The following is a 13,996-nucleotide window of genomic DNA, read 5'->3' on the forward strand; positions in this document are numbered from 1 at the left end:
GTCTCTGTCTCTCTCTCAAAAGTAAATAAACAATAAAAAAATTTAAAGATACTAAATACACACACGTGTATATATTCATATTGTAGTACAGTGGCAGAGACATACTGGATGTTAAATGTAATCCCTTCCTTCCTTCTTTTCTCATTCATCCCTGGTGCAGTCATACATAGGACAGATTAGGAAGCTGGAGTATAGTTAGATGATTATTATGGTGGTCCAGGTAGGGGGTAATGAAGGCCTTATCTAAGGCAGTGATAGTGAAAATGAAGTAGTTACTGATGAGAGTTGTAATTAACAGGATTTAGGAAAGAATGTTGCATGGAGTGAAAAAATTAAAGGGGTGCCTGGTTGGCCCAGTTGGTTAAGCGTCTGTCTGTTTCTTGGTTTTGGCTCAGGTCATGATCTCACGGTTTTGTGAGCTCGAGCCCCACATCGGGCTCTGCATTAGCAGTGCAGAGCCTGCTTGGGATTATCTCTCCCTCTTTCTCTGCCCTTCCCCCACTCGCACTGTCGCTGTCTCTCTCAAAAATAAACTTAAAGGAGCAAAAATTAAAGATGAAGGTAATTTTCAGGTACTTTTCTATTTCAGAAGAGTACGTCAAATACAGGCTCTTTTTAAATTTATTTTTGAATATAAAGGTAATAAATACAATGGTAATGTTAAAGCATTATGAAAGGGCAGAAGATTGGCTAGGAGCAGTGAGACGTGGTGGTGAAAGATGGCAACATACAAAGAGAAACAGATCAGTAGTTACAGTTTTGGTAAGATCCACTCCCCAAGGGGTGGTCTAAGCGTAGTGATGTCCTTCCAAAGAGTATAGTATGGAAAGAGAAAGAAACAGAGTTACTTCACAGTGGAGAAACCTGTCAGACTACCTCAGGCAGGTGATCAGGAATAATCAGTCATGTTGATGGTATGTACCCTTGTTATGATAGTAGGTACCTTTGTAGAGGTGAGAAACTACTCTTATCTCTGTGGTCTTCCTCCCAAACATCAGTAACTTGAGTCAGTCATGTGGGGAAAAGTCAGACAGATTCCATTTGAGGGACATTCTACGGCACCCTAACCAGTCCTGCTAAAAATTGTCAGGGTCAAAAAACTGGAAAGTCTGAGAAACCGTCACAGCCAAGAAGAGCCTAAGGAAACATCATCGCCAAATGTTAACATGGTGTCCTTGATGAGATCCTGAGTCAGAAAAGGACATTAGGTGAAAACTAAGGGGGAGAAAAAATCAATACAATGGGAGAAGTCAAAGCAAAGAGGTTTCATAAAGAATGCAGAGTAAGGGGTAAGCTATCAAGTTAAGGCTTCTCCACTCACTGTTAGGTGTCCGTCGTGGGTCCTCAGCAAAGAGTAGCTGAGTAAGGAGTAGGGTTGGTGCTCTTCCTAAGCCTGTTTTTTAAAATGAGTTTTGCCCTCCGTGAGGCCTGACTTCTTCACCTCTTGGTCTTGAGCTCAGGTCCAGACGTGGTTTCCTAGAGTCCATGCCATGCCCAAGGTGAGTGAGATCATCACAGAAGGCCATTAGTGTTCTTCTTTTCCAGCGTTTACAACGGAGCATCTAGTTTTTTCTTCTGAAACCACACACGGCCAGAAAGTCTCCATACTTTAAAATCCGAAGAATACCTAACTCACTTTGTGAAGGGAAGTTATTAAGTATTACGGAAGCTCCCTAGGGGTTAAGGCACTTGAGTTAAGTTGTAAAGATAAGTAACCATTACCTAAATGGAAAAAAGTCACTGAGTATTCGGGGAAAGAACACTTAAAGTATGCTAAATAAATATGTGCAGATGGCCGGATGTGTGAGAAATACTGACATGATCTGCTCTACTCATACTCATGGTTTTGGTCGCATCCCAGAAGTGTTTAAAGTACTCGAAGTACTTTAATATCGTAAACCAGAGGTACAGAAGTAGTGGCAGACGATTTGCTTCAGGGGAAAGAGGGCTGTATCCCCACAACTTCCTATTTCCTTTTCACTTGATTGATTCTTCAGCAACTCTTTCAGCCTTGTCATCAGCCTACTTGTTTCTGTACCTGCCATTTTCAGGGAAAAGATATCCTGTGTTTTGAAAGCTACATCCTCTTGGAAACTTTGTCTAATTTCTCTATTTTTATTCATTTATTTTTACCAGTGCCTGGAATATAAGTGCTCCGTAAATATTTTTTGAGTGGCCATCTCTCACCTTTCCTCCTAGCCTTCACTGTTAGATTTGTGACATAAGTGCTCTGTAGGCCCTGTTTCCCCTTCCCTTAACTGCTCTTACGATTTCTGGTGTTTGAGGCACTTTACTGATTACGGTAGACATTATTACAGGTGGAGTCAACACACCTGGAAGACTAACAACACAAAAGTCCCAGGAGGAGGAGAGGAAAGAACGATGACTCTGGAGAAGCGGGTTGCTTTCCTAGGGCTGCCGTAACTAATGCCCCCGGACTTGCCTTCGGACCTCAAACAACAAAACTCGCTTACGGTTCTGGGGGCCGGAAGTGCAGAGTCCAGGTATCTTCAGGGCCGCTGCCCCTCTGAAGGCTCCAGGGAAACTTCTCCCGTGTCTCCTGTAGCTCCCGGTGGCTCCTGGTGTCCTTTGGCTTGTGATAGCGCAGCTCTGGTCCCTGCCTCCGTCTTCACATAGCCTGTCACCTGTGTGTGTATGTTTGCCTCCCCCTGCCTTTCTCTTGTAAGCACACTTGTCACTGGGTTCAGGCCCCAGCCAAAATCCAGGCTGAAATGATCTCAGTATCCCCGATTACATCTGCAGAGATCCTTTTCCTAAACAAGGTCACATTCACAGGTTCTAGGGGTTAGCCCTTGGACATCTCTCTTTGGGGGCCACTCTTCAGCCTGTTACAATAAGGGGCCAGATCAGTACCTAATGGAAGTGGTCGAGAGGATTGTTGTCTTAGTTGTGAGGGGGGGGACAGTGTGTGGAAAACCAGTAGCATAAGAGTGACTCTGAATTCATTTTACTTGAAAGAAAGTTTATGGGTGTTTTCTTCACTTAATTGTACAAAATATGTTTTTAAAATTTTGAACTCCAGATCAGGTGGATTTGGTTGGAGATTTGCTCCTCAGCTATACTCATCTGAAAGAATTCTCAACTTAACATTTTTATTAACTTGTGAATTTGCAAAATTTGAAGTTTCCACATTTAAGCTTTATGGTATGCTTTTGAAGTAGGAATACTATATTTTTATTTTCTTTTTCCATTTTACAGATGTGGAAATGGAGCTCAGTTTCTCTATCTAATTTGTCCAAGGTCACAGGTTATAAAATGATATAGATGATTTGAACACTGGTGTTTCAACTGTAGAGCTTGTGTTCTTTCTAATATACCATGCTGAGTTTATTAGTTTTCTGTTTAAAAAGAGCAGACTTTATTGTTTTTTCGTGTTTCTCAATTTGGAATGTTGTGCAGAGAAGAATACAATTTTCTGTTTGCAAAAGAAGCTACGAATATTTCAGCCAGTTCACCACATCTCTGAATGATCTGTGTCGGAGGTCTGTCAGTTTTTTGGTATGACTTTAAAACATACAGTTCTCTAAAAGAAAAAAAAAGATCAGTGAAAGTAGAAGCTGGTTCTTTGAAAAGGGCAACAAAATTGGAGTTCGCCTGTGGGGCTCAGTCAATTAAGCGTTCAAACACTTGATTTCAGTTCAGGTCATGATCTCACGGTTCACGGGTTTGAGCCCTGCATCAGGCTCCTTGCTGTCAGCTCGAAGCCTGGCTTGGGATTCTCTGTCCCTCTCTCTCTGCCCTTCCCCACTTGCATTCATTCATTCATATTCTCTCTCTCTCTCTCTCTCTCTCTCTCTCAAAATAAATGAATAAATTTTAAAAACATCAACAAAATCAATAAACCTTTAGCCAGACTCATCAAAAAGAAAAAAAGAGAAGACTCAAAATCAGAAAAATAAAATACATAGTTCTTCAGTGAGTTACTTTTAGTCATGAGATAGGTCCTTCATTCATGGAACTTTTGTTAAATTTTGTTACATCTATAAGTGTAATAGATATAAATAGGCAGCCATGATTTCAGAATGATAGTTGGACAAAAGTGGTTAGGAATTGGTTATGGTACTTTTCAAGTTTTACCTTTTTTAATTTTAAGTTAAAAAAAATTTAAATGTTTATTTTTGAGAGAGAGCGAGAGAGAGAGAGAGAGAGAGAAAGCAAGCACCAGCAGGGGAGGAGCAAAGAGAGAAAGGGACAGAGGATCTGAATTCTCACTGACAGCAGTGAGCCTGATGTGGGGCTCGAACTCACAAACTCTGAGATCATGACCTGAGCCAAAGTCAGACACTCAACTGACTGAGCCACCCACGCGCCCCTTAAATTTTTTAATTTTTATTTTAAAATAAACTGTGTGCCTTATGATTTTAAAAACAGAGCCATTATCAATTTTTTAAAATTATCTTGAACTTGGTGAGGTCAATTGATGACTAAGAAAATAAATCTCAGTAGAACACCTGGCACTAGGGCCATTGTTTTTTGTGAAGGACACATGGCCTAAAACTCGCTAGGGGGCTTATTAACTTGACTTTGGGGTCCATCCAAAGAATTCCTGAATCAGAATCTCTAGGGTGAGGCTTTAGGAATGCAGTTTAATGAGTATTGCTTGTATTTATTTGGCATTCATGTGGGACTTAGGTACTCAGTCCTCACCACAATACTGTCCTACTGATGATGGTGACTTGGACCCAAAGTAAAAGAAAAAGTTAAGGTGACTTCATGGTAGGAACTCTGACAGTGGCATTAAGTACACTAATTTGTATGAATCAAAGAGTGAGTAGCGAAAGCAGTCTTCAGAAAGAACAAGGCTGGAGGCATCATGCTGTCTGATTTCAAACTGTATTACAAAGCCGTAGTAATCAAAACAGTGGAGTCTTGGCATAAAAACAGACACGAGGGTCCACAGAACAGAATAGAGAGCCCAGAAATAAACCACACATGTATGGTCAACTCATTTATGACAAAAGAGCCAAGAATACAGTGGGGAAAGGGCAGTCGCTTTAATAAAAGATGTTAGGAAAACTGGACGGCGGCATACAAAAGCATGAAACTGGACCACTGTCTCACATCACACACAAAAATTAACTCAAGCGGATTAAGGACTTGAATGTCCTGAAACCATAACACTTCTAGAAGAAAACATACGCCATAGCTCCTTGGCACTGGTCTTGGAGATGACTTTTGGATCTGACACCAAAAGCAAAGGCAACAAAAGCAAAAGTAAACAAGCAGGACACTGAAACTACAAAAGCTTCTACATGGCAAAAACACCACAGAGGTTAGAGCTTCATCCAAGGCCACCCACGTAGTGCTTGTAACCACTGCATAATGCTGACAGCTCAGTCAGAACCTCTGGGGGTGAAGCCCAATGTGGATTTGGGGATTTTTTGGTAAAGATCAAAAACTTCTAATGGATAGAGAGCGATTGGGAATGGAAGCTACTTCACATAGAATGGCCAGAGAAGGCGTCTGTGGTGGCGAGAAACCAGCCGTGGGAGTCTGTCTGCATGGAGAGGCAGAGAAGAGGACGCAGGAAGGCCTCTCAGGTTCCAGGTATAGAATGAAAACCAGTAGTAGTTGGATTTGGAGGGGCCGCTTTTATGTTTGCTTGGTTTCTGTTTAATTCTGTTACAAAACAAACGTGCTTTTATAAAACGGCGTGTCTTTTTGCTGGTCCCTCTCTTTCTGTGGCTTTAAATACCATCTTAAAGGGGCGCCTGGGTGGTTCACTTGGTTGGGCGACCGACTTCGGCTCAGGTCATGATCTCACAGTTTGTGAGTTCGAGCCCTGCGTCAGGTTCTGTGCTTAAAGCTCAGAGCCTGGAGCCTGCTTTGGATTCTGTGTTTCTCCCTCTCTCTGCCCCCTCCCCTGCTCACACTCTGTGCCTCTCTGTCTCTCAATAATAAATAAACATTAAAAAAATAAATAAATAATAAAAAAATAAATACCATCTTATGCTGACAGTTCTAATTTATATCTCTGACCTCAACATCTTCCCTGTAGTCTAAACTTACATACCAAACTCCTATATTCTATTGCCTGTTCACCCCAACTCGAGATAACTGGACTGGAATTGATGATCTTTCCTGCTCTCCTGAGAATTTTCCCCATCTCACAGATTCTCCCATTGATCAGGCAGAAACATTGGAGCTGTGCTTCATGCTTTTCTCCTCTCAAAACCCACATCCACACGACCAACAGATTATCCTGGCTCTGCTTCAAACCGGGCATAGAGTTCAGTCACTTCAGACCCCTCCTTGCTGCTGCCCTGGTCCAAGACACCATTCCTTGCCTGACTGAGGAAAGCCGCCTTAACCAGTCTCTCTGCTTCTGCTTGTGCTCACAGGTTATTCTCACTGCAGCAGCCAGAACGACTATTTTAGAATTTACTTCCAATTCTGTCACTCCTTTGCTCAAGACCCTCCAGTGAGTCGGCCATTTTATCACGAGTAAATGTTAAAAGTCCTGTGGGGTCTGTGTGACCAGGCCCCTATGACGCCTGCAACCTCTGCTCTTAGGGACAGGACTCTCCCCTGCCTTCTGAGCTGCAGCCATATTTGGCCTCATCGCAGTTTCTCCCACACATCCCACGGACAGCGTTTCCTCTGGCCGTTTCCTTAGCCTAAAGTGTTCTCTCTCCCTCAGTAATCCACCTGCCTGCTTCCTCCTTTCCTCAAGTTGTTACTTAAACTTCACCTTCTCAGTGAGCAGCCACCTCATTTAAACACCACACTCTTTTTCCTTCCCCCCAGCATTGCATATCTTTGCTTTTTCTCCCCCCCACCTTTTTTTTTTTAAAAAAAAAGACGTTTGTTTATTATCAAGAGACAGGAGACAGAATCCGAAGCAGGCTCTAGGCTCCTGGCTGTGAGCACAGAGCCCGACGCAGGGCTCGAACTCAGAAACCGCGAGATCATGACCTGAGCTGAAGTAGGAGGCTTAACCGACTGAGCCGCCCAGCCGCCCCTGCTCTGCTGTTTCTCTGTACCATACCAAGTAACACTCCGCACTACCATGTCTTCATCCATCCATCCATCCATCCGTCCGTCCGTCACACTCCCCTCTTCCCCCACTATAGACACATACGTGCAAATGTGCGCACACACACTTAAAAGAATAAAAAAGTTTGTTCATGATCTCTTCTCCAGAAGGTCAGGGCCTTTATCTTATTGTTGACTGATACATTCCAGTTGCTTAACCTCAGAACATAGTATGTATCCAAGTATTTCTAGCAAGGTTGAATTTTGGAAAATCGTTGGAAGTACATGTGGTCAAACTGAAAATGAATAAAAGGTGCTTCATGCTTTTAGGGAGCTTAAAGTATACATAGAGTAATAAATGATAGTGGTAGTAGTAATGGTAACAAACATTTGTTGAGTTCTTTTTTGAATTTTACTATGTGCCCGACACTGTGGTAAGCACTTAATGCATGAACTCATTTAATACTTCCAATAAACATATGAGATAGGTACTATTATTCTCCTCCTTTTTACACATTAGGAAAGTGAGGCACTGAGAAGGTAACTCACTTGAGGTTCTGTTGATAGTGATTAGCGAGGCTGGGATTGGAACCCAAGGAGTGTGGTGTGGCTTTGGAGTCAGAAATCTAACCCCTATGCTATGCTGTTCTTAGCATTAAATGAGCTGACATATGGAAATTGCTTAGAATGATATCTGGCGTGAGGGAGGCTCTGTACAAGTTTATCTGTTGTTGGGAATCATAATTAAATATTTCAAAGTTTTTGATAATACAGTTATAATAACATGAAAATATTCGTTGGCCACTTGAACTATTCCTCAGTTATTTTTTGTAAGTGTCTCCCTCCAGGAAAATCAACATATTTGACTATTATTTTCCATGAAAATGAAAGATAAATCAGTTACAGATTGCACAAAATGTATAAAATTTCATCAAGTATGTAAAAATGTCGGAGCACATTTTTGCCATTGATGAATGGGGATCTGACATTTAGACTAACAAACAGCTGAAAGGATAGGGAGGATGCTTTTAAAGAACTTTCTGAATATCAAGGATTAAGACAGACTCTGGAAAATTGGTGAAAGAAACGCTGGAGCTTTTTGCCAATTTTATATCATAAAGAGGACAGATATTAAGTAAAGTATGTCCTGCGGAGTATGCAAATTACCAAAACCCTCTAACTTGAAAAGTACTGTGGTTACCTGAGGAAAGAATACAGAGTCTTTAAACGAAGAACCAAAGAGCAAGCCTTATTCTATCCGTAAGTTGCACCTGGTCAGAGTAAGTGGTGGTAGTGGTACTAAAACAGTTCCTCCCGTTGTGCGGTTAGAAACGGTTTTCAGGCTCTTGTATCACTTACATGCTTACCAGACTGTTAGGTGATTCTTGAGGTCTCCCAGTAATAAAATCTGTGATGTTTAATTAATTACGTGTTTTTTCTGTATGGGAAAATTTGGGCTATTAAAAAACAAATGAAGAAAAGACACAAGAATCTTAAAGGCATATTTCTGAGTGAAAGAAGCCAGTCTGAAAAGGCTGATTCTAGCTATATGGCATTCTGCAAAAGGCAAAACTGTGGAGACAGTAGAAAGATCAGCACTTGCCAGGGGTTAGGGGTGAGAGAGGGACGGAGAGCATAGGCAATTTTTAGGTCAGTGACAGTCTTCCGTATGATACCATAACGGGGAACACATTATACACTGGTCAAAACCCACAGAATAGGCAAACACCACAGCGAACCCTAACGTGAACCATGGACTTTGAGCGATGACGACGTGTCATTGCGGGTTCATGGATTGTAGTCAGAGTTCCAGTTCTGGTGCAGATGGTGATGGTGGAAGAGGCTATGCTCCTGTGGGGCAGGGACTATATGGGAACTGGCTGTCCTTTCTGCTCAGTTTTGCTGTGAAACGAAATAACTGCCCTGAAAAATATTTTTAAAAAACAAAGAAATCCCCTCTGGGTGCCTGGCTGGCCCAGTCAGTAGAGCATGTGACTCTTTATCTTGAGGTCATGAGTTCGAGTCCCATGTTGGGGTATAGATTGTACTTAATTTTTTTTTTCTGAATCTTAAAAAATAATAATAATAACCCTGAAGATTCATATCACGAATGTTCACTTATTTTGTACTTTGACACCTAAAAAATAATAATTTTCCTTTCTGTCGCAGACCTGAAAGGCTTTTCAAAGAAGCTAGAAATCTGCTAAAATGAGTTTGGCTTTACACCTTTTGTAATGTAAAAAAAGAAATCATAGATCAAAGAAAAGAGAAGAAAACTCAGGTCAGATGTTTTGAAATTCCAGTTTATTTTGGTTAAAACATTCCAAAAACATTGAACAAATAAAGTATTTCCCAAACCATAACCATACACACACACAAATTTCTTTGATTTGTTTATTGGGCATTTTGACAATCTTTGTGACATTTGACACTAGGGCCAGTTGTTCACCAGAATCATTTAATGGCCTTATCTCTGGCATAAGACAACAAGATATTCGTCATCCTTCTTGCGTTGAGTTTATAATCTAGAAGACATTGAACATCTTGGTTCAAGTGTCACTTCTCCAGAAAGACCTTCTCCAGCCCTTCAGTCTAGATTAAGTATCTTCTTACTCTTCCTCACAGTACTCTCTTCTTTCAAAAGGCAATATTTGTAATTCTAAATTGCAGTGCATATAGATTACTTGGCATTCATTCTGGTTTTTTTCTCTACCTGTACTCGAAGGAAGCATTCCACAGGATTGTGTCTTCAAGTCCCAAGTGCAGAGCACAGTTAGCATTCAGTAGAGCCTTTTGAGGGAAAGGGTGAACCAAGTAAGTGCAGGGTGCTCTCAAGGAAGCAGTCGGAGGCATATATGAAGAAAAGGGCCTGAAAATGAGTAGGAAAATGGTGTGGTGTTCAGTAAACCAGTTCTCATAGGACAGGTAGGATGCATACAGATAATTTGTCTTTAATTTAGGGCCGAGGAAGTTATTCATGACCTTAGTGAAGTGAAATTTGGTAGTAGAGGGAAGGGACCAATTCAATTTTTTTTTTTTTTTACATTTATTTATTTTTGAGAAACAGAGTGAGACAAAGCGTGAGCCAGGGAGGGGCAGAGAGAGAAGGAGACACAGAATCCGAAGCAGGCTCCAGGCTCTGAGCAAGCGGTCAGCACAGAGCCTGACGCGGGGCTCGAACCCATGAACTGTGAGATCATGACCTGAGCCAAAGTCAGACGCTCAACCGACTGAGCCACCCAGGTACCCCTGAAGGGACATAATTCAGATCAGTCGATCCTGAAATGAGCTAGCCAGAAAATAGACCGAAGTAGATCCCAGCACTTAACTACTAGTTTGTTCGTAGGTAAGATAAACTACAAAAAGGGATTACTTTTGTTTTTACTTATTTTCACTGCGACAGGAAAAACAAAGTGCAGGAACCCTTAATGGCTGGAGTACTGTGGTAGAAAGAGGCTACTAGGGGGACCAGCTAGGAGTCTTGTAGGAAGGAGTTCCTGCCACTTATCTTTGAGATTAGAATATCAAATGAATAACAAAGGATGAGAAGGTGTTTGGGATTGATTAACACCTTCCACCTAAATCATCAATCCCTGGGCGCCTGGATGGCCTGGGTGGTTCAGCTTCTCAACTCATGATCCCAGGGTTCTGGGATCAAGCCTGACGTGGCTTCACACTGCATGGAGCCTGCTTAAGATATTTCTCTCTCTCTCTTTCTCTCTCTCTCTCTCTCTCTCTCTCTCTCTCTCTCTCTCTAATAAATCATCAATCCCGTAATTTTCCAAGAAATTATAACACCGAGAAATTCTGATTGTTCACAGAGCACCAGAAACCCTGGCTGCCTCTTTTCTGTGTGCTTTTGTAAAGTGTTTCTTAATTTCTGTGAGTTTTGTCTCATGATTTTTTTTTTTTAACTTTCAGGTGTTGGTAAATCATGCTTATTGCTACAGTTTACAGACAAGAGGTTTCAGCCAGTGCATGACCTTACTATCGGTAAGTGTTCTACAAGAAGTGAGAAACATTAAAAATTTGGGGGGAGTGGAAATGGAATGTGCTAGAGAGAGAGAGGATCCATTCTATTAGTGATGAGTCAGAAAGAATCAGTGACACTAGATTTGTTGCTGTACAGAGGTTAGTTTCATCACTTAAAAAAAAATACAAGTATAGTGAAAGTAATATCACCCAACTTTATAAAAATGGTCAGAAAACAGCAAGAAGACATATTTAAGATTTTGATTGCATTTAATGGTGAAACAAATGATTGCAAAACAAGAGAGCACAGGGGTAAGAGCAGAGAGACTGACCAGCTTGCCAGAGTTCAAATCAAGGCTGTGCCACTAACTAGCTGGTAATCCACCTTACCACTCCATGCCTCAGATTCTTTTATCTGTAAAATGAGAATAAGAGTGGTACCAATCTTACAAAGTTACTGTGGGCAGTAAATGAGTTAATAAATGTGAAACATTGGAACAGTGCCTGGCAGCATGATACACGCTCTCGGTTTACTTATATAGTAATTATTAATCGAGAAAAACTGCCAGGAGGCAGTTTTAGTGTCCTAAGTTGCAAAGAATAAATGAGACCGTTACCGGTAACTGTTAGACTGAAATCTACTTAGATTTTACAACTAATAGGTTGGTGTATCTTCTCAGCCAGTGACTGCTTATTTTTCACAGGTATCATTAGATCACCATTAAGCAAGTTGAGTCTCATGTCCTGTGTATTTTTAAAATACCAAATCAAACAGAGTTTGTTAATCAAATTATTAGATAAATTAATAGTTGTCAATCAAGCCACATGTACTTTGTAGATACCTTGAAATCTTTTCCCAGGTGGCTATCCTGTCAGAATATTCCGATTCCGTTTTAACTGATTTAATTTAATTCCGTTTTAAGTATATACAGTAACGAAGGGTGAGACAGGTACTGTTGTTTCATGCTGGTCCCCATTTCATAGGTTAACTTTGGTGAGCTCAGTTTTGTGTACGATCTGCTCTTTGCCCAGTAAGTCTGAACCTCGGTAGCGGTGTCTTAAGCCTGATTCAGTCCTGACACAACTAACCACACAGTGGTTTTTAGCGTAGGGAATTAAACAAAAGTGTCTTCCTTTTCTCATTGAAGCTTTCATAGAAATTTCTAAGGTGTTATGGCACATCTGATGGAGAGGCTGGGCCTGAGCCTACTGTCAGAAAGCGGCATGGGCTATACTTGTGGAGAGAGAAGGGGTTGGACCAAAGGGAGCTGTTTGGAAAACTGCAACTCAGGCAGCTGTACCAGTGGCTTCCCTCCAGGAGGTAGGAAGCTAAAAGCACAAGGGAAGCCAAGGGACTTCTTTTCTGTCTCGTCCTCGTAAGACTCCAGCCCCACCCCTGGTGGTGACAGGCCCACTGATGGTCTGTCTCCTGAGCTCTGCTAACCCTGGTTTCTCTCTGTGTCCCCCCAGCCTAGAGATGGCAGCACTTTCCGGCTGGTGCCAGTCTCTCCGCTTCTTTACCATCCCTTCTTCGAGCTTCTCAGCTTTTTCTTTCCTGTAACTAACTCCCTACATTAAATTGCCTCTGTTTTAAGTATTTAAATATGGTTTCTGTTTTTCTGGTTCCACCCTGACTGCTCTACCTTACCACACCCATCCGGACAGTTTATTTTTCTGGTCATTAGCGTGTATTTGTTTTCAAGGAACGTTGGAGTGTTTGCTGCAGTAGATGTGAGTAAGACAGTATCTTGATTCTGCTGCATACTTTGCCTGATGAATAGAAGAAGGTGAGAACGCTAAGGTCAGGTCATGACCAAGTATTAAATGATGGAACAGAGGAAATAAAAGGCAAGGATGAGTCCGTGAAATACTCCTCATTACCCTTTGACTACTATCTCAGTGAGAATTGTTAACAATAGTAATCAAAGAGGCAATTTACAGATAGCTTCCCTGATATAATTACACTGAAGGTCCAGAGTAGAACGTTGGGTGTATTTAAGTGCTGTTATACTGGACCAGCAGCATCTTTATTCTCTGGGAGCTTGTTGAAGAGTCTACTGAGTCAAATTCTGCATTTGAACAGGATCTCCCAGTGACTCATATGAAAAGCTTGAGAAGCATTGGAGCAGTGGTTTTTACCAGTTTTGTAAACCAGTTGACCTGTCCGTACATGCGAGTGCACCCCCACACACATCCTGGCCTCTTCCTTCTTGCTTCCTCTCTACTTCAGCTACTCACTCCCATAGTCACACCCAGGACCTGATCGTTACCGGTACCTGGAACCACTTCCAGAATCTCAGTGTCATGCATCTGGTTGGTTGTCCTCCCATCCTTCCAACTCACGCCCTCTAGTTGCTAACACTAATGATTTATTTGTCCCATCAGTTCTATAATCCGTTGGTCCTGCTGTCTTTGTACCCTCACCCCTCTTGTGGTCCTACTTTCCTCCTTGCCCAGCTTTAATTCTAACCATTATAATTGTCATTTTCATCACCCCGGCATGCACACTCAACTCCTGCCCCCTCTTGCTTCGTCACACTTTTGTGGCTAACCCATAGGTCAACTCTAACTATCTACTCCATCCTGCTGGTTGAAAAACCCAGAGCCCGGCTAACCAGTCTCATTAGTTTCTTGGACACTAACTTCTAACCACTTGACAGTTACACTTTGTTTCCAATCCGTTCATTCTCCACTTCCCTGTACCACTGTGTTACACCTTCTTGCTCTGTAATCAGGCACCACCTTTCCTGTCTGCATTCTCATGGGATAGCCTTGGTCTCTATTTCAGGAAATTTCAAAGGCGAACGGGAGCATTTTCACAGGTTTCCATCACCACACAGACCCACCTACCTGCGCTGTGCCCATGAACTCAGCCTTCTCCTCGCTATTGTGGATGAACTCCAAGTTGCTAGCCAAGGCCCACTCAAGAGCACTGCTTCAGCAGTTCTTTTTTTCCCGAATGTCACTCATTTTTCCCCATTTGATTGTCATTTTTCATGACTGTTATCTTTTCCAGCTTTCAGTCCTT

The 13,996-nt window shown here is 41.8% G+C and overlaps 1 protein-coding gene across 2 annotated transcripts in view; it reads left to right on the top strand.

Moving 5' to 3' along the window:
* Window positions 1-13,996, top strand: part of RAB2A (RAB2A, member RAS oncogene family) — an 86,314-nt gene that overhangs the window by 21,131 nt on the left and 51,187 nt on the right. For both annotated transcript variants that reach the window (XM_023248779.2, XM_019822712.3), the window contains exon 2: window positions 10,918-10,989. In XM_023248779.2, coding sequence (XP_023104547.1) covers window positions 10,918-10,989 — 72 coding nt within the window. The remainder of the gene's footprint in view (window positions 1-10,917; window positions 10,990-13,996) is intronic.

This window comes from Felis catus, chromosome F2 (assembly GCF_018350175.1).
Source record: "Felis catus isolate Fca126 chromosome F2, F.catus_Fca126_mat1.0, whole genome shotgun sequence".
Taxonomy (NCBI): domain Eukaryota; kingdom Metazoa; phylum Chordata; class Mammalia; order Carnivora; family Felidae; genus Felis; species Felis catus.